General features: G+C 50.9%; 6 protein-coding genes across 6 annotated transcripts; 2 read left to right on the top strand and 4 right to left on the bottom strand.

Annotated features, from left to right (window-relative positions):
* Nucleotides 1–1,822: 1,822 nt before the first annotated feature.
* On the bottom strand, nucleotides 1,823–2,841 carry UCRPA7_2516 (putative and nb-arc domain protein; the record flags this gene model as incomplete). Its single annotated transcript, XM_007915079.1, has 3 exons — nucleotides 1,823–2,216; nucleotides 2,338–2,573; nucleotides 2,839–2,841. 3 exons carry the CDS (start codon nucleotides 2,839–2,841, stop codon nucleotides 1,823–1,825), a joined length of 633 nt encoding a protein of 210 aa, XP_007913270.1.
* A 4,577-nt stretch (nucleotides 2,842–7,418) lies between these two features.
* Nucleotides 7,419–8,662, bottom strand: UCRPA7_2515 (putative vhs domain-containing protein; the record flags this gene model as incomplete). Its single annotated transcript, XM_007915088.1, has 2 exons — nucleotides 7,419–8,108; nucleotides 8,162–8,662. 2 exons carry the CDS (start codon nucleotides 8,660–8,662, stop codon nucleotides 7,419–7,421), a joined length of 1,191 nt encoding a protein of 396 aa, XP_007913279.1.
* A 618-nt stretch (nucleotides 8,663–9,280) lies between these two features.
* On the top strand, nucleotides 9,281–10,489 carry UCRPA7_2514 (putative duf367 domain-containing protein; the record flags this gene model as incomplete). Its single annotated transcript, XM_007915065.1, has 1 exon — nucleotides 9,281–10,489. The coding sequence occupies one exon, from the start codon at nucleotides 9,281–9,283 to the stop codon at nucleotides 10,487–10,489; it is 1,209 nt and encodes a 402-aa protein (XP_007913256.1).
* A 184-nt stretch (nucleotides 10,490–10,673) lies between these two features.
* On the bottom strand, nucleotides 10,674–12,253 carry UCRPA7_2513 (putative translation initiation factor if-2 protein; the record flags this gene model as incomplete). Its single annotated transcript, XM_007915090.1, has 2 exons — nucleotides 10,674–10,825; nucleotides 10,879–12,253. The coding sequence occupies 2 exons, from the start codon at nucleotides 12,251–12,253 to the stop codon at nucleotides 10,674–10,676; spliced, it is 1,527 nt and encodes a 508-aa protein (XP_007913281.1).
* Nucleotides 12,254–14,667: 2,414 nt separating this feature from the next.
* UCRPA7_2512 (hypothetical protein) lies at nucleotides 14,668–15,693 on the top strand (the record flags this gene model as incomplete). The annotated part of the gene is made up of 1 exon (XM_007915089.1): nucleotides 14,668–15,693. The coding sequence occupies one exon, from the start codon at nucleotides 14,668–14,670 to the stop codon at nucleotides 15,691–15,693; it is 1,026 nt and encodes a 341-aa protein (XP_007913280.1).
* Nucleotides 15,694–15,928: 235 nt separating this feature from the next.
* On the bottom strand, nucleotides 15,929–16,822 carry UCRPA7_2511 (putative casein kinase substrate phosphoprotein pp28 protein; the record flags this gene model as incomplete). The annotated part of the gene is made up of 3 exons (XM_007915056.1): nucleotides 15,929–16,045; nucleotides 16,098–16,678; nucleotides 16,753–16,822. The coding sequence occupies 3 exons, from the start codon at nucleotides 16,820–16,822 to the stop codon at nucleotides 15,929–15,931; spliced, it is 768 nt and encodes a 255-aa protein (XP_007913247.1).
* Between the last annotated feature and the right edge of the window lie 7,287 nt (nucleotides 16,823–24,109).

The raw sequence follows: 24,109 nt of genomic DNA, 5'->3' as shown, positions 1-24,109 counted from the left end.
GTAGGAGAGATATCATCGCTTTCCGTGCGTTCCACCAGCGCGAACGCAATTAAAATCTCCAGTGTGTTGGTTAAGCTTGGTTTTCGATGTGAAGCATCGCACGTTTTGTAAGGTGTTCTCTTGTCAAGAGCATGCAGTCCTGCATAACAGTGAGTATTTACTCCCAATGAACAAGCCAGCTCGGAGAGACGTACCTAGAAGGATCATTTCCACAGGGATTTGCTGGTCGAAGAAAACCAATATGGACATCAAGTTCAGGGCAGCTATAGCACCTCGATGCTGTAGCTGGTCCCACACGGCTCGATACGCTGGCAAGCTGCCAACCTTCGGCCGATTCTGATAGGATCTGAGGTATCTTGCCAAAGGCTCTCTGGTAGCTTTCAAATGCTGAGCGGTTACGTGAATCATTAGGGGAAGGCGTCCCATTAGCTGTACTAGCTCCAGTGCTCGGCTTCGGTCGTCATGCGTCCATGGCTTCTTCTTCTCCATCTCCATCAATAACAGATCTTGTGCCTCTTGCGCACTAAGTAATGACAATTCCATGATCTGGGGGTTGTCAAATCGAGGATCACCGCTAGCAGTGCGCTCAGTAGATGTGAAGATCATGCTGGTGTTTTGCGCGTCCGGTATGAATTTTTCCACACCGGGGGTATCAAACAGAATACCATCCAAGACCAAAAGCCAGTCCTCGAAGCTGTTAAGCCATTTTCGTACAATTTCGACAATCTTTTGAGGGTTCCGAAGTTCCTCGAAATCCTTCTCAAGATCTTCATCTTCGACAAGATCTCGCAAGGCTTCGTGTTTTGCAATGCGCCAGTACCAATACTCCATTTCTTGGATTGACTTGGCGCGTACCCAGTATATGCCTCCAGGGTACTCTGCCTTGTGATGAAACACATACTGCCGTGCTAAATGAGTCTTGCCACCACCCGGCAGACATTGGATCAATACTGCAGATGTGCCCTCCGAGCGACGTTTACGATCCATAAGCATCTTATGAAGGTCCTTGAGTTCATCTTCGCGGCCGATGAAGAAAGAATTTGGTCGAAAGGGTTCTGGATGAATGAACAAAGGATCCGAGGGTTGAGACTCTATGACTAATTGAGAATCTTGATTTGACGGCTTCGGGAGTAGTGGAACAGGAGATGGTGCGCTGAGATCTGGTGAGAGCACGATTGGCACGGGATTATCGCTATTGCGCGTCACTGTAGGAGGAGAAGAGAAAAAAGTTAGCAAAAATCGCTCACAAGCTGTAGTCATGTCTCTTCAATGTCATCGACCTCGAGCACGATGCGGGTTGGCTCAGAAGATGTATGACAGCTGGGAAAAGACCCCATGTACCGGAGACATACCTAATGCTACCGAATCTTGTCCGCCAGATTGTGTAAGCTATAATCCAGGTTGTTAGCCACCTTTTCAACACCTATTGCTATCCCGGCTGCATATAGAATCACCGAATGAGGGTTTCAAGATTAACTTACAAAGGGTCTAATTCTCTCCTCAATCTCCTGTTTCGCGCGAACGAGTCGATCTTCGTCTTCGACTCGCCAGCGAATTGCAATTACTGTTGGAGCCTCGCGAACCCAGTCGCGGATTGCTGTTGAGACGGTACGATAACCTGGGGCAGTAGCACTTTCGAATTTGCACATGCCGGAGTGCGTAGCCTCAATGCCGTAATAGATCACACCAGGAAGTTGAGGGCTTGCGGATATCGAATCAACAACATATACTCTGTTTCATGGTTAGCTTCCAAGACACCGAAGTAGTTCTGTCAAAAGGAGCAACGGCGGACCAGAAGACTAGGATGTTGGGGGTAGAGCACTCACTTTGATCCTTTGATGTCTGTCTTGTGATTCTCATGGGCCATGTGAATCCTGAAACGCTGGTAAATGTCGAGGAAATGGTTGTTGATGTTCTGAAGTGTCTCGTTGTCTTTCTTCAGAGTCTTGAGCAAGACTGGTTCTGACTCGAAGATCTTCTTTGGAATGATCACATCAGACATAGACTGGAGCATATGACCCCATGTTGCTAGACCGGAGCCGGTGTGTGGTGTTCCGAGGAATATGATACCGAAAGTAGATACATATATGGAACGGTAATCCTCATGTTGGCTGACTCGGACATCGTTGGAGTACTCGAGTGCTCGTTTAAGGAGTATACCGCCAAGACTGTGAGCCACCCATATGATAGGATTACGAGTAGAGTCTTCGCTTTTTCTGTAAGAAGTCAATGATGTGATTAAAGTCTGAGCATGGTGAAAGATGAAATTGTCGCTCGCGCTCCTAGAACTCATGGTCAGCCAATCGCCTAAGTCTCTGGAGAAGAGGTAGCGCATACTTATCATTACGAGACGAGTATACATCAGCGTTATATCCATAGACAAGAACATTGGCATGTGCGTCCTTCAGAGAGTCAGGGAGGAGGTCGGTTGGCCAAAAGATGCCATTCTTTGCAGTCCACGTCTTCTGCGGCTCGCCATTCAGACCGTGGATGAGAACAATGTCCACCCTTGCCTCGGGATGAGTATACACGGCCGTGCACTCGAACCGAGATATTTGCTTGTTGATGGATCCCTAGATTCGCCCAAGGGGACGGAGTGTCAGCAAAATGCCATAACCAACCAATCTTCTATGCAGGGGCCGGGTCCTATTCGAGAACAACAGAGTTAGGGAGACGCCGCGCGGGAGCGGCCCGCGCCTGCAGGAGACAAGGCCATCACCGCTGCCGGTAAGCAAAACATCTCCTCAACAACCTGAGGGGTCATTGACACTATCTGAAGAGGGTGTGCCAAGAGAAAACGGGACCAAACGAAAATAGAATAATGATATATGCACTTACCATGTTTGGCTGCTAGGGACGGGGTTGTGTCGACCTTGACAGTATTGTTGACCATGAGGAGTTGGTTGGGCCAGGATTTGGCAGGCTGGCAAGCTTGTTGGGGAGAAGAAAGAGATTGATGAAACAGCTGTCGAAAATTTCCCTGAAATATTGCTCCAGGTATCCCGCCTGATGATAGATTTGGCCTTTGCCCGGAGGGCTCTCAGCTGTGTCGTGAAGTGTTGTCGTCAATCAAAAGACCGACATTCGTTCCCGCTCTTTCAATTATTGCCACCTGGGCTTTCGAGTTGTTAGCCCTGAATATGCCCGGAGAAACAGGAAGATGCCAGCTAAACGAATGAAAGGACAAGCTTCTCATCTGCCTGGGCGGCGAATCATGGCCAAGGATGTACCTGTCAAGGGTCGGTATGTATGTGTCGGTCAGAGGCAGACAGACAGATATATGAATGGATATTGGTGCAAGTTCAGCGGAGAGACCGAGAACCAACAACAGAGGAAATGCTTTGTATGGAATGAGACGGAAACCCGAATAGATTCTGCAGCCGCATTCACCCAGTTGGAAGTCTAAAGAGACCTGGAGTTATGGATACCAGAGCACCACGGCCGCACTGGACTGGACCTGGACAGGAGGGAAAGGGCGAGCTGGTTCAGGAGAAAGTGTTTTGTCACAAGGCACACGTTTTGTGACGCTACGGCCCACGAGCTTGGCCCTGCTGAGCCCCCAATGAGACGTCTATGGACAGGGGCTGCATGCACTAATATCATACCGAAGACCCCTCGATGTATGGCCGGGGTAAGCTGTCAGCGTCATTGGAGAAATAACACACTCAAACGGGCCATTTACAGCTTCCCCCTTGTCCACTACATACATAGTAGAGAAGCCTTGCGCTAGGAAGCTGAGCTGTCTCTGGCGTTGGGCGTCAGTGCTTAGGTAGTTCTGGGTAGCTTTAAACTCAATGTAGGTGGGAGACTGTGCAAATTCGGCTTGATGTTTGGTATTAAACTACACTACCTAGGAATGTAGACTCTTCAGCTGTTGTGCCACTGCATGCATCTGAAAGCTAAACCCTCCACTGTGCACTTGACCGTTCCGAGCCTCACAAATGAGAGACTGCGGTCGCTGGTGGGTTTCGTATCGAAGATTTTTGTTCTGTTTTGCATGCTGAGCGGTGTCAACAACCCCTGGTTTCTGGGGAGGTCAGCCAGGTCGGTAACGAGGGACCTCACTCCATCTGCTGCGCAACAGTGCTACAAAGGATTATTTAGTCTTCCGTCTCAGCCGCGTGGGATGGCAGTGATGGTGGCTTGCAGGGGACCACTCGGGTGTCGCGGGGAATCCCAGCAGAGCAGCAGGCCCACGACCAGTCTCCCTGTCTAATTATTATTTGATCGCTCAGTCAATTTCTGGGTTTCTGTGAGACGCCGAGGTCTCAAAGCAGCTGCTGCCATCGCTGATCAGCCGCTCGACATCCTCGCCTCGAGAGGCATTAGGCCAGGAAACTCCAGGACGGGTGGAATCTAGGCGATTCTTCTATCAGATCTCGCGGCACTGAAGAACTGTGCGCGTTGCATCTCCCCGCTACTAAGAGGGAATATGGTGGTGGTGACTGATCCTGGCAGGTGACCGTTGTGCATGGTCAACATGGGAACACCCGCCTCTCTCTTGACACATGACGCGCAACGTCCCGAGAAAGCTTAAGTAGCTTCTAGTCTATTGCTGGTGCCTACCATGACACATCTAGGGTCACTGTTTCGTTTGCCTGGTCAACTAAACTCAAATGATTTTGTCTCTGAAAACTCAGGCATGGCCCTGTTATTAGAGAACTTGTGAGTCAACGCCGAATGCTGCTGATCTGAAGTCGTCACTAGCATTTACAACTGCAAGGAGCGGAATTTCACCATCGCAGAGTCCAAGAAAGAGGACATAACAATGCTGCCAAGATTGATGGGCGTGACCAATACTGTGGGAAGTTAGGCGGCCGCCGAATGCTCGTTGACAAGCCAAGATAACCATGATGATATAGCAGCCTACTCCCTCACTATTCGTGAGAAGAACCCAGCTGATATCAGATAATGATGTAATTAGGAGGACAGTCCTCTCAAAATACTGCCACTCTTCATGAGGTATTGATATATTCAGGCGTATTAACTCTGATGCTTGCGAGATCAGCTCGACCGTGAGTTAAGCCATCGCCGAGTCAACAACTACCTTGCCTGTTGGCTTGAGCTTTGACTAGGACTGTTCTCAAACAAGTCGAGTTCAACGGCGCAGCGTTAACACCGAGAATGAGACTGCTGTTCCAATTCCAGGCCAGGCCTCGGCCACAAGCCTATCAACCACTTAGTCCCTGGGGGCCAGCATTAACACATATTCCCGTGTTGAATGCCCGAATTGGATCATATCCTTATCTCTCAGCTCCAGATACCTACTGTCTGGGACCTTCTCCTTGTTGAGCTTTGTGCCATTTGCGCTTTCGAGATCGATCAAGTAGGGCTTGACCCGTCCTATCTTGTCGCCAAACTCGTTCCTCTTCTCAGTGTACCGAAACTGAATCACTGCGTGCTGCTTGCTGATGCTTGGGTGCTCGGCGGGCAAGTCCACAACTGCCGTTTCTCTTCCGACCAGCCAGCAACTTCGATTGTTCAGGTCTATCGTGTCGACGATGTCCGAGCCTTTGAACACAAATAACTTCCATTGGTCCTTCGGGGCTGGTTTGCGTGCTTCGGGAGGTTCATGGTATTTTAACGTGATGGACGAGCCATCTGCCTGAACGACAGAATTTGATGCAGCAGCAAGAGCTCCGGTGATTCCAAAGTTTGGTTTCTCTTTAGGCTTCTCTGGTACCTCTCCTTTAGTTATGGCAAACGAATCGGCTTGTGACGGTAGTGGTCCGCCTCGCCGGACAGCAGGGCGATCCTCGTCTTCTGACGTTCTGTCTTTTCTTCTTCTGCGCGCCCTGTCCTCGTCCGGCGATCGCCTTCGCCGCCGCTCCTTGTAATAACTGTCGGAATCATCCTTGCGCTCTCTTTCGTTGCGTGCTGTATATTCATCGGAAAGATCTTCTCGGCGCCTCTCACGCGCTCTGTCCCGTGAACGGTGTTTCCTGGGACTTCGTGATCTTCGTCGAGGCCTCTCTCGCGATCGATCACGTTTGCTCGGTCGATCCAATTCGTCACCAGGGTAGTGTTTCCTTTCGCGACTATAGCTGTCGTCTTCATCGTCAAGCTTGCGCCGGCGAGCGCGATGGCCGTCCAGCGAATCGTCCGACCCCATTCTAGACATTCCGTAATCACTGTTCACCTCGACCAGTTTGAAGGTCCCAATCCCCTCTTGAGCGATCGATCCACCGTTCCGGTCTCGTCGGGAATTGTTGGAATGCAGAATGCGCAAACTTGGCTGAGTAAATTGAGAAACGTGAAGAGACCTGAATTGATGCGCAAGAGCAAAATTGGGGTGGATACTCGAGCCATCTGCCCACCTAATTTAGGACATGTCAGCACCAATCCACTGCAATCTGGCTGGTAGGTACGCGGCACCATGTAATACCTGCCCTCGTAGGCAGTATGCGCCTGAATCGACCTCCAAGATCACGATTAACAACTTCCTACCAGGGATAGAATTCCCCAAGTCCAATTATCGTCATGGGTTGGCTGGGCTCTGGATTTTAGTCTAAATGGTTCCTATTGCAGAGCAGGTTCAATACAAATATCCATCATGAGCAGCAATGCCATGCGCTTCATGCTCTAGCCGCTTAATCACTCTCATCATCACGCAAGGCTAAACTCTGGGATCTCTCCCATTTCTGTTTTCATCTCTCCACCGACTTTGTAGGCTACCCTCCACCGTAGCTTGATAGACTCGACTTTCTTGCCTTTATCCCCAGCGTGCCATACCTCAATAGCTTGGGTGACACCTCGGCTTTGCTTGGGTTCTAGATTCCGCCCCGATTGTGGTTTCAGCTGCAACTCATATCCCTTTGTGACAAGCATACATTAGCACATCGCTCGTGTGGACATATTTGGGTCATGTCAGATCAGTTCTTACCTTGGTGACAGCCAACTGAAAGTGAAGCTCCGATACTGACTGAGCTGTGTTGTTTGTAAACGCAAATAACAGGCTTAGATTGTTTGCCGATGCCGTTATCCTGTTTGCAAGCATATCGATCTTCAAATTCGTATTGCTTACTACAGTTTTGTGCTCTCTTGGCAGTGCTGGTACCTCACTGGGTAGAGCTGACGAGAAGGACCATTCATCATCATCATTTGTTGCAGTGGGTTGAGCTGGGATCGGCGTGGCCGGTTTAGAGCTGAACGAGGGCGAGGCAAGGGCAGCAAATGGGTCTGCTGCTGGCTTCGACGGGACCGAGAAAGCAGACTGCTGATACTGTGGGGGCTGTGGTGTGTTGCTTTGAGATCCTGACGGCGCCGAGGTGAATGCGGAGAATGGGGAAAAGGACGGTGGTGTTGGTGCTGATGCCGGCCCCTTCGCGCTGCTATTTTGGGTCATAGATGACAACAAAGCCGGTCCAGGAATATCTGCAAACTGTAAGTCGCTATAGGTAATGTGATGAGCAAATGCACTACTCACTGGTATTGGCCCCGAATCCCAGAGCAATGCCTCCTGTCTGGCCGAAATTGCTACTGTCGCCAATGGAAAGCCCAAGAAGGTCGTTCTCGAGACCGCCAGCTTGCGGATTTGATTGAGAGGCACTGCTTGTGCCATTCGCTTCGGCATCAGCATCAAAGTCAATAAGAGATAGCTCGTTTGCTGAGCTCGTCCCAGCATCCCCAGCACTGCTCTGCGGGACATGTTCACCTCGAGCAACCTTAGCAGCTGCTTCTAGATCGCCCTTCTTCATCAGCTTGTACCTCTCCACGGTCCGATGTATACTGTCATTGATCTCCAACAATTTTGCAACAGCTTCGTGGTCGTCTGACTCTTCCTCGCACATCTTTTGGATCTTGGGCTGCGCACTCTGCAGTGCCGAAGCAAGCTCTTGAAAGACATCACCGTCTTTCATCGTGTCCCCTGGTTTGAACGATTCCAGTCTTTCCTCCAGAAGTCTGGCTTTTGCTTGGATCTTGGAGACTTCCTCCGCAGCCTTGGCACGGTAGTCGACTTTTGTTCTCGTGTCATAGCCCGCCATGATCTTCATCAATCGATTTGCTTCCTGCAGATCCTCGGGTGCCCCTCTTCGAATAAGCTCCTGCAGCTTCGCCGACTGCGCTTCCCGCTCTTCCTCCTCCATTTCTTCAGCTGATTTTAGATTCTAAAGCTGTTAGTTTGCAATTGAACGAGGCGATGAGCTGCCGAGCAACCTACATCACTGGGGTTGAGGACGGCGGCATCGTCTCTTCTGACTTCGGGGAATGTGTAGCCCTTGTAGCTCAGCAAACGGTGCATATCCCGTATGAAGCCTAGATCTTCCTTGTACCGGCTTGTCTCGCAGATTGTACTCCGCCACTCCTCTATCGCCTCGAGGATCTTCATCTGCACCCTGGTTGGGCGGATGGGGGGCCGCTCTGGAAACCGACGGACGAGCTCATTGAGGAACTCCTTGGTGGCTATTTGCAGATGAAAAGGGTATCCGCAGTTCTTGACGCAGATGTCCAGCAGGTTGAGGGCCAGCAATGCGACGTTTGGGTTGCGGTGGTTCACGTAGTTGACAATGGCCACGCCGGCCTCGCGCGGGGCGGAGCCCTTCTTAGAATTGATCAGGTCGGCGATCTCGAGATTCAGCGCAAGGTTGGGCTCGTAGTTCTCGGGGCTGCAAGCAGCCTGGATGAAGCGCTGGAGTTGCGAGGGGGCATGAGCACCGCCCATTGTCCCCCACTGGTCTCTGGCGGCGGCGCGCGCAGATGCCGCCTCCATCGTCGTGGATGCTGAGCCGCTCTTGCGGGGGAGAAGCTGAGGTTGTCTGCCGTCGCCGGGCTGCCTCCGTCTTGAGTGTCGCGATTACGGCCAGCAGAGATTTGAGAGGGCCGGGTTCGTGCAGGCTGATGAGAGTTGCGAACGAAGCTTCGTAAGGTTCCTGAGGCGATACGAAGTGATGCGCCTTTCTGGCCACGCAACGCAGCGGTTTATTTGGGTGAGGTGGGAATTATTAGCACCAAGCCTGGTGAGCTCTGCCTACCTAGGTAGTCTTAGCAGCCTATCGCACTCTAGAGACAATAAATCCGTGTGCTTGAGGGGCTAACGATCAGGTAGGCGGTAGCTAGGTACGTTGGTAGGCTCCTAGCAGGGGTCGACAGGGGCGTCGTCTCCTCACTAATCTCACCTGGTCCCGGGCCTTGCTAACCTTGGAAGTGACTGTTGACCTTATCTTATCACAGTTGGTGGGGTGGCGGCAAACAATCGAATTCTTGCGCCCATCTCGACAAGACGACACTTCGCCCAAAAGCTACACAAATCCAAAGCGCCGCCAGAGACACCACTAAAGAGATGGTCCGACACAAGAAGGATGGCTTTTCCTCAAGAGGGAAGAAGAACTATGGCGGGCCACCACGTTCAAGGGGCCAAGGACCCTCTGCGGACTCCGACAATGTCACCCCGCGCCCCTCGTACAAAGCCGCCTGCTGGGATCTAGGCCATTGCGACCCAAAGCGATGCTCGGGTAAGAAGCTGATGAAACTAGGCATGATGCGCGAGCTTCATGTTGGCCAGAGACACAACGGCGTCATCATAACACCAAATGGGAAACGGGTGCTGTCCCCGGCTGATCGGGAACTCATGGACCAGTATGGAGCCGCCGTCGTGGAGTGCTCCTGGGCGAGGATGAAGGAAATACAATGGGCCAAAGTGGGAGGCAAGTGTGAGAGGCTGCTGCCCTACCTTGTAGCTGCGAACACTGTCAACTACGGGAAGCCGTGGCGCCTGAACTGCGTCGAGGCTCTTGCCGCTGCGTTCTACATTTGTGGACACCCGGATTGGGCCGAGCAGGTCCTTGCACCATTCTCCTATGGAAGTGCCTTCCTCGAGATCAATTCAAGCTTGCTCAAGAAGTATGCAGCATGTGAGGATGACAAGGCAATCAAGAAGACAGAAGAAGAATGGATGGAGAGATTAGAGAAGGAGTATGCGGAGAGTCGTGAGGAGGGATCAGATTCAGACCTGTGGAAAGGGGGCAATGTTAATCGCCGCCCAGTCCCCGATTCCGATGATGACGAGAAGGAGGAGGATGATGATGACGATGAAAATAGCCAGGACGGCGAGGACGGCCAAGAGAACGGCGACGACGACGACGACGCTAGTGTGGATGGAATATACCTCGGCAAGAAACCGCAACCAAAAGAGGATGAGGTAGAGGAGAAGGATTCATATGCGATATCGGACGACAGTGATGATGATGCGGAAATGGAGGAAATACGCAGAAAGGTTCTCGCCTCAAAGCCTTTCTCGAATCCATCAGACTCAGACCAGAAGAAGGCGCCAGAAACTATACCCCGACCGCAGCATCTCCAGGTCGACTCAGATATTGAAGCTGATTCGGATAATGGCTCAGAGGAGGACAACGATTTTGATAATATAATGAACGCTCAACCCGTTACTGACAGAATTGGACTGGCTAGGCTTGAGAAGGAGAGAGCACGAGCCACAACTAATACTCGGACATTCATGTCAGCATCGTTGACAGCCCCAAAGAAGGGCTAGACTCGTCTACGCAGATAGAAATTCATTGCTGAAACGTGCCTTGAAGAGGCTGTACAATTAATCTTACATTTGTAACATTTACAAGAGAGGTGTATCAACAAGTATGTACAGGTAGATCACAATTGGATCTGTCTATCGCCTTTAGTTGCCGTCTTTCGAATGCCAGGCTTTGGTTGATTATAATCTACAAATGCCGTTTCTCCTGTGTCTCTTCATACGCTTGAATTTGATCGCCCTGTCGAATATCATCCCAGCCTTCGAATGAAATTCCACATTCCGATCCTTTCTTCATCTCATCAACATCCTTCTTGCCATGCTTCAGTGAGTCCAAAGACCCTGTATCATGTTAGCAGGGGCCTTGACATTTTCAATTGAGTGTGTAATTTTACCTTGGAAGACATTCTCCCCACTCCGCAGTACGCGGTATTTCGCGGTCCTGCTTATCTGACCGTTACGCACCCTGCATCCGGCAATATTCTTGAACACCCGCCCCTTCAGGTTGATAGGGAAGACCTGCAAGACCTCTGCCTCGCCAACAACCCTGGTAGAGATTAATGGTGGTAACAAGTCGGATAACCTGTCCTTCACCTCATCCGTGAGATGGTAAATAACATTATAGTCAAGGATCTTGACCCCGGCGTCCTTTGCTCTCTGCTTGATAAACCCTGCAATAGGGTTGTTGAAGCTGATGATCATGCCCTTGGATGTAGCCGCATGATCGACGTCTGACTCGGTGACCTGGCCGGCTGATGATCGCAGAACTCTTGGTCGAACCTCATTACTGCCAATTTCCATAATCGCAGCACACACAGCCTCTACAGAACCCACGACATCGCCTTTGACGATGAAGTTGACGATCTTCGTGCCAGACTCCTCAGGCTCTGGCGTATCCTCCGTGTTCTCCTTTTCAGCCTTCTCTCGCTCCTGTTGTTCTTGTGCAGCTTTAGTAGCAACAGCACTCTCGCGGTCCCGGATTTCTTCGCGGTAATGTGTCGCTATCTTTGCCTTCGACTCATCCGGCGCTTGAATGACTTCGTCGCCTGCAATAGGGTCTCCTCTCCAACCCAAAATTTCCACTGCCGTCCCTGGTGCTGCTTCTTCAATGTCCACGCCGGCCTCATTTCGGATGACTCGAACCTTTGCCCAAGTTGTACCTGCCACAATGTAATCACCTATTCGCAGAGTTCCACGCTTCACAAGGACAGTTGCTACCTTGCCGATTGGCTTGATGCTGGCCTCGAGAATCCACCCCTCCGCCATTCCGTCAGTCTCAGCCCGGACGTCTAAAATTTCGGATAGAGTAAGGATGTTCTCCTCCAAATCGTTCATTCCTTCGCCGGTCTTACCACTGACACAGACGACTTGAACATCACCACCAAAATCCTCTATTTCAATTCCATGGCGTGCTAGATCTGCCTTGACGTGGTCGACGCGGGCCTCATCCTTGTCTATCTTGTTGATTGCGACAATGATCGGAACTTTGGCAGCTCGCGCATGCTTCAGGGCTTCTAACGTCTGGGGTTTGACGCTGTCATCGGCTGCAACAACCAAAATGACGATGTCCGTGACATTTGCTCCTCGCTGGCGCATGGTCAGGAAGGCCGCGTGGCCGGGCGTGTCAAGGAAGGTGATCTGCTTCCCTGTGGAGAGCCTGACAGAGAATGCACCAATATGCTGCGTGATGCCACCATGCTCTTGGGCAGCAACAGAAGACTTGCGAAGCCAATCTAGCATGGTGGTCTTACCGTGGTCAACATGACCCATAATAGTCACAATGGGAGGTCGAGGAGGCAACGAGGAGAGGTCTGACGGCGGCGGGCGAGGCTTCAGGTCAACATCATCTCCCGTGTTCACCGTTGGGTCGAATCCATATTCACCAGCGACAAGCGCTGCTGTCTCTCCCGTCATGATACTATCATAGCTGATGTTTTCGAAGCCGAGTTCGCCGAGTTGCTCGATAAAAAGTTCTGACTTGACCCCGAGCGCCCCGGCAAGATTAGAGACACTTATAAATTCAGGGAGTAGAATCGGCGTTGGACCTGCTTCCGCAAGTTCTCTTTCTTTCTCCGCTTGCTTCTCTTCTCTCCGCCGACGGCGCTCCTCTGCTCTGAGCCAACCCTCATCCTCATCTTCCTCGTCCTGCCCGTGCGAATTTCGTCTTTGAGGCCTCGCTTTTTTCTTGGGTTTCTCTGGGCGTTCTCTACCTCGACCTCTAGCTTCTATATTCGGGGTAGATGTGGCCGCCAGGAAAGTACGAGCTTTGGAACTTTGGCCGTCCTGCTCGATTTGCGTTACAGATTTTGTTCTGTCTACCCAGCTCTCGTTCTTGTCAATGCTCGAGGCTGTGCGTGTAGTTCTGCCAGGTTCAGCCCCAACTAGTCGACTTTGGAATTGATTCATGTATGCATCATCGTCCGCTTGCTCTGTCCCTGCTTTCTTCAATGCATTATCGCCAAGGATCCTTCTGCTAGGAGGATCTGGTCGTCGCCGTCCCTCTGCATTGCCTCGGTACCGGCCGAAGGAAGATTCTGTAGGAGAACCACTATTCCGTCGATTTAGCTGCCCCCATTCTTGTGAGACACTTGTTGAAGCACGACTAGAGTCCGCGGTACTGCGCATCAGCGGCTGGGAGGGAAGCCGCCGCTCATGTCCATCGCTTTTAGTAAATTGATGAGAGCCATCGTTATTCCGACTAGGAGGCAGACCTCCGGATCCATCATTTCCCCAATTTTCACGTCGGTTGTGAGACCGGTCTCGCCCTGCCCCTCTTTCCGCAGCATTTAAAGGAGTCCGCAGTGATCTATGAACATTCGGCGGCTCCTGAGGATCTTGCGACGTGCTCCCCGGGTGACTTGGCTGGCCGATCTTGCGAACACGAGATGTCCGTGCAGGCACTGTATTCTTCGGGAGAAAATGGCCAAGTCCGTAAGAGCTCTTGGATGGGAAGGCGGGTGCAGGGCTGTCTCGTCTCCGGGTCCATCCATTTTTGTCAGCGGCCCTTGTCGTACCTATATGAGTCCGGTCGAAGTTCGAGGACTGCTCAGTGGAAGCTTGACTGAGATTAAGACTCTGACCAACAGCCGCTGTGGGTTGTGTTGTAGATGCCTTCAGGCGAGCACGATCACGAGCTAATTTCTCATGTGGCAGTAGATTGCTACCGCCATCACCATCTGTTTTCGAGCCTGGGTTGACGCCGCTCGATGGACCCTGAGCTGCAGCGCCCCATCCTCCACCCCACGAGGATTTTGTTGGAATAGACCAAGACTGCTTGGAAGAGGTCTGAGGCCTAGTTGTCTGACCATTTGGAACCCCATCTTGAGAAGAGGGCCCGCTGTTGCTGTGAGCGCGCCGAACACCTGTACGATCACCCAAGACCTGTCGTGCCGATTTCCAAAGCGGAGTGGAATTAGCACGAGGTTTAAGCGGCGCCGTAGACAGAGGAGATGTTCGCAGTGAAGTAGTAGTATACTGGAGCGGCCGCGGTCGGAGGCCTTGTGCCAGAGCAAACCTATGGCGACACAGTAGGCAAACTGAGGAAGAGCCCTGCTTCTTGAGAGATCTTGTTAGTAGGTATGAACAATGCCATGCATTCCCAAATGTGGCTTACCTGCAGTTGATGCCTTGTCATCATCCTCGATCTAAGCAGCACACGTTCGCTGGGGGTGTGCCATGGAGAGTTTCCTTGCTGTCGCAGGCAAAGAACCGAATCGTTGAAGAGTGAATGCGCTCGCGAGAGCTTGAGCTTTTGAACCGCGACTCGGAACCCGATTGAAATTTTGGAGCGCGGCGACCGACTGGGTCCGGGACCCGACAGCCACTAAAACAGCCCTCCACAGGCAGTTCCCGGGGGGTCCCTTGAACTTCTCACTATAGGCGGCTTGACCCCTGCTAGATGCGATGCTCTACAAGGAAGAGCCATTCTGCATTTGGGTCAGGGCGTGCGTAAGGTGCCCAGCCTACAGTGATTTAGAGTGGTCAATTAGGTACGCAGTGCGCCACTCCCGTTTTCTCCGACCTCAATGATAGAAATCCTCATCGACACGGCAGACTTCTTTACCGCCACGGCCCGTAACCTACACAGTTAAGAGAGACCTGGAGTATTTGGGACAGAGCAGTCTGAGCTATTATAAGCCACCTCTCACATTGCGCAAAGCTCTATCTGCTCCTCTACGCTCAACATGGCACCGAAGAAAAGGACAGCAGTGAAGCCAAAGAGCGCAGTCTCGGGGACGCTCCCAATGCCATTCAAGAAGGCCCCAGAAGTCTTACAGCCTTTTCTGGATTCTCTTTCTGAAAAGCATGTCTACATTGCTCACGTGGATTTCAAGCCTTGGGAATTCAAAAGGAAGATATTCGCCGTGCCAGTTGCATTAAACCTGAGCATCGCCCTGCTGTTCGCCTGGCGCGTTTGGTATATCGGTCCGTATTATCTGGACCTTTTACTATCCTTCCTTGGATACGCCAACGAGACCACCGTCATTGCAGCCGAGACCCCTTGGAAGGAGCTTACATTCACTGTCCTTCGGCGAGCCTTTAGCTTCATGCTGGACTTTGTCCTGGCCATCTTCGTCTGGCCGTGGCCACTCGAGTTTGTCTTTAGCCAAACACATGGCAGCCCTGTCCGCTGGAGGTGGAACGTTGGCTTTAGAGACAGGGAAATCTACGTCAGGCGGAGCCGGAGCTGGGACCGTAACATCGGCGACGTGCTGGAAAACTCGGACGGTAGGAGCGTTCTCTTGTCATATGTCGGAGTGGCAACCTCCCCGATGCTGCTCAACGAGAAGACGGGATACCTCACGATAAACGGAGAGTGGGATCTTGACTGGGCTGCCATGGTTCATGCCACAACCTTGGTGGACAAGAACGTCATTGCACTAGACGCCTTCAAGACCCTAGTGTTGATACACAACAAGGAGTCTGGGTGGCTCTGTATCGATTTGAAGATGAGTGAAAATGCTCAGGACGATGAACGGAGGAGGCACGTGTTCGCTTTCCGCGATGCGCTTGCTGCTGTGGGTAAAGAGGATTTGTTCTTTCGCTGGATTGAGATTGTCCAGTTCGAATCATCACAGCCAGGGGGCTTCGGGGCAGAAAAGCAGATTGAGGTCGCTCAAAAGATCAGGGATCTATTTCAATCTAACGGTATAGACTTCGACGAATTCTGGAAAGAGAGCGTTGGCACGGATGGCATATATGGCATGTAAAACGGTGTAAATGGGTGTACGATAGGGAGCAGTGGTTTCAGACCTGCATTGTATTACGGAACCAGAATCTTGTTGCTCGCCTCCTGAGAGGGTTAGATGGATCTGGCCAGAGAGCCGGTCTAAGAGGCCAGTTGTAATCGAGGCAGCGATGAACCAGTCGACTTTATTCGCATCGCCGTTGATGGAAATCCAAGCGGCAGGTTTCTTGTATACAGCCCTGAGTCAGCTATGGCTCTTATTTCGCCTTCTTGCCCTTTCCTTTGCCTAACGCAGCATCTCTCTTCTTCGCCTCCTTTGCCTCTATTTCAGCCCTCTTGGCCTTCTCCTGGGCTTCGCGCTCTTCTTTCTCAGCCTGAAGGGGTTAGCAGGAGTCGAGCTACAATATACTCATATGCACCACGTACCTGCTTCCGGGCAGCCTCTGCCTCTCTCTTCTCACGGATGACTCTCAGCCGAGCCAAGTCGGCCTTGGCCTCGTCTGTCTTGCCCGCCTCATGGAGCTTACGGTATCTCTCCTTAGCCTGCGCTGCCTCGAGCGACTCTCGCTCGCGGCGGCTCTGGGGCTGCACATCCAAGGCCTTCACGCCTTCGGTTGCCTCGTCCACGTCCGTTGAAATGACAGTCTTGGTCTGGTTGCGGGCAGCCTTGGAGTGGTTGGGGTTGGCAGGCATGTCCTCGTCGCTGTCCTCCTCCTCCTCGGAATCGCTGGGAGGAAGGTCTCCGACTTGGACAGCCTGGGCCTTGGCTCTGGCGATGGCTGCCTCCTTGCGGGCCTTCTTCTCCTTCTTGCGATCCTCACGGCTGGCCGCACCACCCTGGGCACCAGACTGGCCGCCTTCCTCGTCAGAGTCTTCCTCATCAGAGTCCTCCTCCTCGTCCTCTTCAGAATCATCATCGTCGTCCTTCTTGGCACCGGCACTCCACATGCTGATCTCGTTGCCCTCGGAATCGACAGGTCGCAGGTCCCGAGAGAAGTGCTTTCCACCTATGGCAAAGGAAGTTTGTTAACACTTTTGAACGGCAGTAGGAGAGGGGTGATCTGGTGTTATTCTGACATACCACCACGGGTGAACTTCCTGAACTTGCCACCTCGGCCACGCGAGTTTGCTCCTGGACCGCCGCCTGCCATCTTGTTTCGTGGAGAGGGTTTTATTTCGTGGGTTTGGATTGTGGAAAAGGTGGTCTACGTGAGGAAGAAAGTGCGACGAGGATGAGGCAGAGAGGGCAAACAACCGCGAAAGGGTTTGAAGGTGGCCTGTGATTCACAAAGCTGCAGGAAAGAGGGGCATCTACTTTGCAGATAGACTGGGCAGAAACAAGCACACGAGATGGTTGAATCAGGGATCCAATCCTGCTGTGCCTAGGTAGAGAAGAGCACTGTCGGGGCTCACACTCAGTGCATTCTCGCATGGTGCCCCGCTAACCGCCCTATCCCATCCCACCTGGGCAGCTCATTCTTTTACCCCTCCATCGTGCTTCATCATGCAAGGATTTGTTTGGGGGCCGTCTTATTGGCTGGTGCAGACCCACCCACAATTATGGATGTGACCTGACTGGTTTCTGCCATTCTACTGTGTAAAGTACCTACCGAGTAGGAGACAGGAGCCTCTACGGAGATGGAGGAGCCTGATAGTTGACGGAACCAGTCTTAACCTTACCCTTCCGATGGCTCATGCAATTTGGAATAGCTCATTACTGATTTCAAATAGATATTGCTCAGAGACATTTAAGAAATCAATCTGTCAGGCCTCCTCTCTTTTCGCTTATCTACCTCGCTGCTTAGGCTGCACATGGGCCATTCTGGTCACCCCGTCGCGGGAATCCGGGTTTCCCCAGACGATGATTACCATACGAAGACCCCCGGATACATCGTCTAGTCCTCCTAAATTTGATACTAAACTGATGCATTCATTCCAATATAGAGAAAATAGCCCTTACCCATCCATGGTAATACATTGACGGGCCATGGTTTGAACGCAAGACCACGCGGGCGACATCCATATCAGCACCATACGGGGATGGATGCCGACTCACCCTCTTCTGCAGAGAGCAAGTCGTCCAGTTCTTCCACTCGTCTCAACGGAAGCTTCGATGCTGCCAGCTTCTGACCATCCTCCTTTCTCAGCACGCCCGTAAATACCACGCTGTACCCATTCGCGGCTTCAAAGTATATCTGGCTGCCAAGCAGCTCCACGTCCTCCTTGAAGATGAGCTTGGCCAGTGTTGCCCCTTCTTTTCCCTGCACAATCATGCAGTATATCAGCTTCCCCTGATGTTGGCGAAGTCGGTACGGGTCCAGCTGTGCAAAGACTTGGACTTGCGGAAACGGCAACGGTGATGGAGCGGCCACTACTGCTTTATCACCTGCTTTCACCCACATGTCCCTGGCTCCTACGCGAAGAAGCCAATCCCAGTTCAGTAGATCCGTGTCGGATGAAAAGCAGGACTCCAGGATGAGTGCGCCTCCCAGCTCGGGCATGCGGCATGGTTCCTGACGGGCAGAAAGACCATCGCGTCTGTTCTTGTCCAATCTACAATTTTTCAATATGTCATCTCCATGCCTGACATTGGTAATGCCTCCCATGTTGTGCGAGTGTGCTGCCGATATTCCCTTTGAGGAAAATTTCGAACGAAACAGAGGATAAATTGTAAGATGTAACAGAGGCTAGATGCCTTCACGATCAGAAGTTCTGAGTTACCACTCTTGTTTGCCTGATGGCATCTGCCTCCCTATTTATGTGGTTTCCACGAGCCTACATGTTACAATAGCCAGTAAATCATCGGATTGACACTTACGCGACCCGGGCGTAAGCCGCAGGTTTAGGCAGGATGCCGCTTCGTGATAGGTCCATTTCGAGTCCCAGGGGATCAACCTGCCCACCCAAAGCTATCTAATTCGCTGTCTTAGACTCTAGCCGAGTTCTTCGCCGGGCTTGGATGATGAGGCTCAGTTGCTAGCTTCTCTGCGCTTGTTTATAAAAGGTCATAGAGTTTCCATTCATTCGAATACAATCTTCCTCTCTAGATCTCAGGGCTCTGCCCAGTGCAGCCTCCAGTCCTTCCTTCTCTTCTCCTACCTTTGTTCTCATAATTTAGTCCCAGATTTCATCCTTCTTCACACAACTTGCCCTCCTGGTCAAGGGCCTCCATTAACCAGAGGAGGTCCGCCACAGTCTAATCAATTTCGAGACAACAGGAGTCTTTTACCTTCAGTCACGAACCAGATTATACTTCACCTTACGTCAATCCCCAAGAACTACTTCTAAGTAACGCAGAAGATCGTACCTTTCTAAACACTCAATTCCAACCATCACCACACACAACACAACATAACATAACATCACCACACAACCTAGGAACTGAGTATTTATCAGGCGATGCCTACGGCGGAAGCATAGAAGACCATTCTTTCGGAAAGTCTCGATCCCAGGAACCCTTCATCCCTTTCAACCTGACCCATTCTAACTCAAACAACACATCCTTCGACTATAACTGTTCTGATTTTATTGATTTTGACGATTTCAACTCGTCTGCCTCTCCTTCGAACCACACGCTTTATTCCTTAGATCCTGACCTGGAAACTGGAGCCTCGAAGCAAGACATCTCCGACGAAAGACCTGTTCCTAGCTCTGCTGGAACTTCTGACGCTGGTAGTCAGTTCCCTTGCCCATTCTGTAATAAGAGCTTCCCCAAACAGTGGAAACTTAAGTATGTACCTATTCTTTCTTCACTTCAATCCCCAGTCTATCTGGCCTCCACCTGAAGATTCCTGATGCTAATGTTTGGATAGCGATCATCTCAAGAATCACACAAAGAGCGAGGTTTGTTCGACTTGCTCGAAGACTTTTGCCACCCCTAAAGACTTGAGGAGACACAAACAACAAGTCCACAAGCAAGGTCAGAGGGAATACTACGTCTGCACCGCCAAGCCTTGCAAGAAAGCTAGCAGTGGACACGCCTATGACCGGAAGGACAACTTTCTGAGGCATATTAAGAGCAAACACCCGGATCTACCAAAGGAAGCCTTTGGCCTGTAATTTGTCATTTAAATTAGAAGGACGTTTCTGATGTGCTCTGACTAAAGTCGCTGGCAAACTGGAATGACCAAGCCATTCGTTTAAGCAATGAAAACACTCGTTAGTCATGACCCCGGATCTTCGAAATCTTTCGTGTAGTCTCTCGTCGATAGTGAGCTGCCTCAAGACTTCAGAGTACTCTTGTCAACAAATTCAAGCGCGTAATTTAGGACTTCCTCCCAGCCTTGCTGATTCACAATACCATGCTGCAAGATACAATGTCAGATAATGTTTCTTCATGGACGAAAATAATTGCAAAGATACGGTGTCAAAGAAAAGAAAATTGCATAATGGCTTGCAAGCAGCCAAGACTAATTGCGCATCATCAGTCTGGAATATGCTTACTGTACGTCCCTCAAATTGCTTGTACTCGACTAACCCGCTACCCTTTTTGTACGCTTCAAACTCCTTCTCCACCGTGCTGGGCGGCACAACATGGTCTCGGGACCCAGAGATAAGAAGTAGTGGCGCGCGGTTGTTTTTGTCAAACTCAACATGTGTAACTCCCTTGGGATGTATGACACTGCCTAACGCTCCCTGCCAGAGAACATGGGCTATGCTCGGAATCGAGTACCGCTCGTACAGGATCTTGCTTTCGTCCTTTGGCAGGTGGTTACCGAAGCAATAGTGAAATTCGGATTCGGAGATCTTGACGGTGCTTGCATAGTCAAATGGGTTAGAAAGTACTGGGAAGGCTACCTTCACCGTGCTAAGCGGCAATGCGAATATGCCAGCAGGATTTACTGGGCAGATGCCTATGCCAACAGATCCCAGGCCATGGGATAAGAGGATCTGTACAAACAGCCCGCCAAAACTGTGGCCCATGATGATTGGAGGCTTCGGTAACCCTTTAATGATGGTTGTGTAATGGTCGACGATATCATCAATACTCTTGTTAGCCATTGGCTTTGGGTCATCACGGATTTGTTGAGGTGTGCGGTCATCGACACCGGGCCAGCCAGGGGCAAGGACTTCATAACCCTTGGCTTGGAGAAAGCCGATCCAATCTTCCCAGCAGAGGGGCGTCATCCAGAGCCCATGTATGAGAAGGACGGTGCTCTTTGAGCTGGATGCTTCAGACATTGTGGAAATACTGGGCTTGTTTCCGCCGATCAATGATGAGTAGAGTATAATTGAGTAGACCAACTCTCTAGAAAAGACGCGTGCGAAGAAGCAGAGATTATATACATGCAAAAAGGACGTGTGCTTGCGTCCTTTATGTATCAGGTCTCCATGTCTACCTTGCACCAGTGATAAGAAGCCAGATCAACGCAAAACGGCATTCCATCTCACGGAGGTGGCACGCTTCAGAATCATTTATCAATGACATTACTTCAATTAGAATTTGGAGTGATGCTCCTAAGGGGGCGGCCGCAGCCCGGTGTGTGTTACACAACAGTATCGCCGAACGCCGCCGTGTTCGCCGGGCCCAATGGGGCGTCAATCCCGGCGGCGTGATTTATCTAAGATTGAAAGCTGCCCAAGCTCCAAGACGCCTCTCATACTAGACTTAGATTCCCGCAGTTCCCAAGACTTTGCCATGCAATGTCGTGAGTAAGCAAACCGTCTCTTGTATGTCTCAATATTGCTCAGTCAGCCATCTCAGATGCTGTTATCGCATGCCGCGAGCGAATTATAACTCTTCACAAGCGCCTCAAACGCCTCGGCAGCATTTCTGGCAGATTTACCGTATTCGTTCCCCTTTCATATAGCCTTCGACAGAGCATTCGATATAAATGCCTTTTGCCGCTAAATAACAAGATCGAGGAATGATATTAAGTTCTGCATCATGAGAAGCACAACCCTAACTGGTAAACTGCGAAGCTCAGTTTCGAAGAGGTTGGACAGAGAGTAGATCTAAATCTAAAGCTATGAAAAGGACTAATCTAGTAACCTGTTGTATAGACGATCGGCATCTCTCAGAGACGGATATTCAGTGATTCTTCCTTTGGACTTCCGAAACCAGTCCATCCGTGCCATTGTAACTTAAGCTTCCAAGCCGCATTGAGGAAATATTCATGCTTGTCTGGAAATCCTTTCGCAAGCTCTAATAGGCTTCTAAGTGCTCTTAGATAGTGCGTATCCATCAAGATTCCGTCAAACCTATCGCATTGGCTGCGAAAATCTGAGAACACACCGTCCCATGTGATTTGTTCATTAGAGAGCGACACATTTGAAACAAGAGATTCATCCAGGCACGGACGTAGCTGTGTAATGTACGTAAGAACAATAAGGAGCCAAACACCCCTGACCAATACCGAGCCATATAGAGCGTTGTCTGAGCTTTGAAGTAGAACACGCAGCCCCTGAACGAAGCTCAACGGAATGCTTAGGTAGAAATCGAAAGCGGGTTGCTCTTTTTTGTGAGCTCCGCACAGTAATTGAACTGCTAGCTGGGCAAGTTGATTGACAATGGCAGGAACGTCTTGTATGTCCAGCTGGTGTATATAATCAATCACGGCCATTCGGGCTGCGCTGTTAGAGAGCACAAGATAAACATTGTGAAAGCCGGGTCCAGATCTCATCAATCCACTGAAACGTCCATCATATGCAATCCTCCGTAGAATCACATCCGGACAGAGAGAAACTTCTGGAGTCTGTACTAGTTGTGGGTGTGTCAACAAATCACGTATAGCATTGCTCCAATCAGCAGCTGCGAGAACGAGCGACTCAACAACGAGTAGGGAGCTCTGTATCTCAATAGCATCACTGAGTATGAGAAAAGCCTGTCCGTAACCACCGAAAAGACCGTACATAAGAGGGTTCGGTTCTGTTAGGAGCTGATCAAGAGCGAGCGCTTTTGCGTTGCCTTTCATTTGGCCAAGATTCATGCTGAAGTAATCCATATATGCCCTCTGAAACCTTGCAATAATGAACGCGAGAACGAGCATGAGGCAAATAAAGACTGACCTGATATCTCCAAGATGTTTGTTCTTGTCATCCTCGGTCGTTATAAGTCCAGGGGAAATAACCCACGATCGGAGAGGTCCTTCTTTAGCACTGTAAGCAGCCTTCAGTTGGGCAGGAGTGCCATCCAATAGAGCAAGAGTTGTCAGGGCCTTCTTTTGTTAGCTGTAGACACCGGAACTTGGAAGCTTTCTCATTCTAACCAAAGGTATGCCATTGTGCTCTCCTCTTTCCTGGATCAGGGCATGTTGAACATGATTTTTCGTCACCAGGCTATCAAATGCTGTGCGAGATCCTTCTTGACCCATGATGGTTTTATGAAAGGGTGAAATTACTCGAGCTGTATGCCTGAAAAGGATTCAGGCTAGGAAATCCATGAAGAAACCAGTTGCCTCAATTGTCAAGTGTCGCAAGGAAGTTGGCCATGTCTTTGTGTAAGTGCCATGGCTACTTATAAGCACGAGTTTTAGCATATGCTCTCACGACTACAACATGACACGTTCTTAGTTCTACGTGGACCACCATCTTGACGATGTAAAATATCCGGATACATGGCCTCAAGAGAGCCCACGTCCGCAATCATGTCATCGAAATAAACCACGCCTCTCATCATCGCCACGACATGGGTGGCGTCCAAACATGTCAAGTCCATGCGAGGCCAAAGAGTATGGAAGGCTCGAGTCAGTAGGCCATTCCGTGCGCAGTAAAGACTCCTCGGCTCGCACGGGCTTCACCGCTGTGGAATCATGTTGAGCTGGAGCATTTCAAACAAGCTTTCTGGCGGAGATGAGAGCAGCTGCCCGTATTCGAAAGCGACAGAACTATTCTTGCAAGAAAGCCGATTGGCCAATGTGAAAGGACTGGAAAAGGCAGGGAGATTATGACAAATGATCCGAAAATGGACTGGTAGTCATCTTAGATCGTCAAGTTGAAAGTCAGGAGTAAACACGAAAATACGATACGTGGAGGGCTCCGGCAGCAGAAACCTTAGATAAGGTAGCCAACGTGCTGGAAGATATCTCGATAGGCTGGATCATCGATAGGGCTGAACCCAGCATCCAGAGGCAGAACTCGCCGTGCTTACTGTGCGCGCCTACGTAGTTGGATCGCCTTGAGACGCAGCTGGGCAGTCGCTGGTCCGCGCTCTGTCCGTCAACCTGCCGAGCCGAGCTTGAGTTGACATCTCCACTATGGGATGTGTGGGTCACTCGGCTCCGGGTCGCCAAATCAAACGGGATGCCTTGTGCGTTCTGGGGCTGAGATTGGAGGAGACATGCAGTGATACGATGCATCCTTGCTGACGTACCGAGGCCTCGGGGGTTCAGTCCCACCATATGCACGGAGTCGGCGACATCCCGCGCCTAGCTCAACTGTCAGGCCTTCCGGCAATGTAGTGCTTTGTTCAATTCTATCTGCTCAAGTACAGACAGTTC

The sequence above is a fragment of the Phaeoacremonium minimum genome (genome assembly GCF_000392275.1).
Source record: "Phaeoacremonium minimum UCRPA7 unplaced genomic scaffold PA7_03_scaffold_162, whole genome shotgun sequence".
Classification (NCBI taxonomy): domain Eukaryota; kingdom Fungi; phylum Ascomycota; class Sordariomycetes; order Togniniales; family Togniniaceae; genus Phaeoacremonium; species Phaeoacremonium minimum.
The sequence above is the reverse complement of the archived record's forward strand: the minus strand, read 5'-3'. Positions and strand labels throughout refer to the sequence as shown.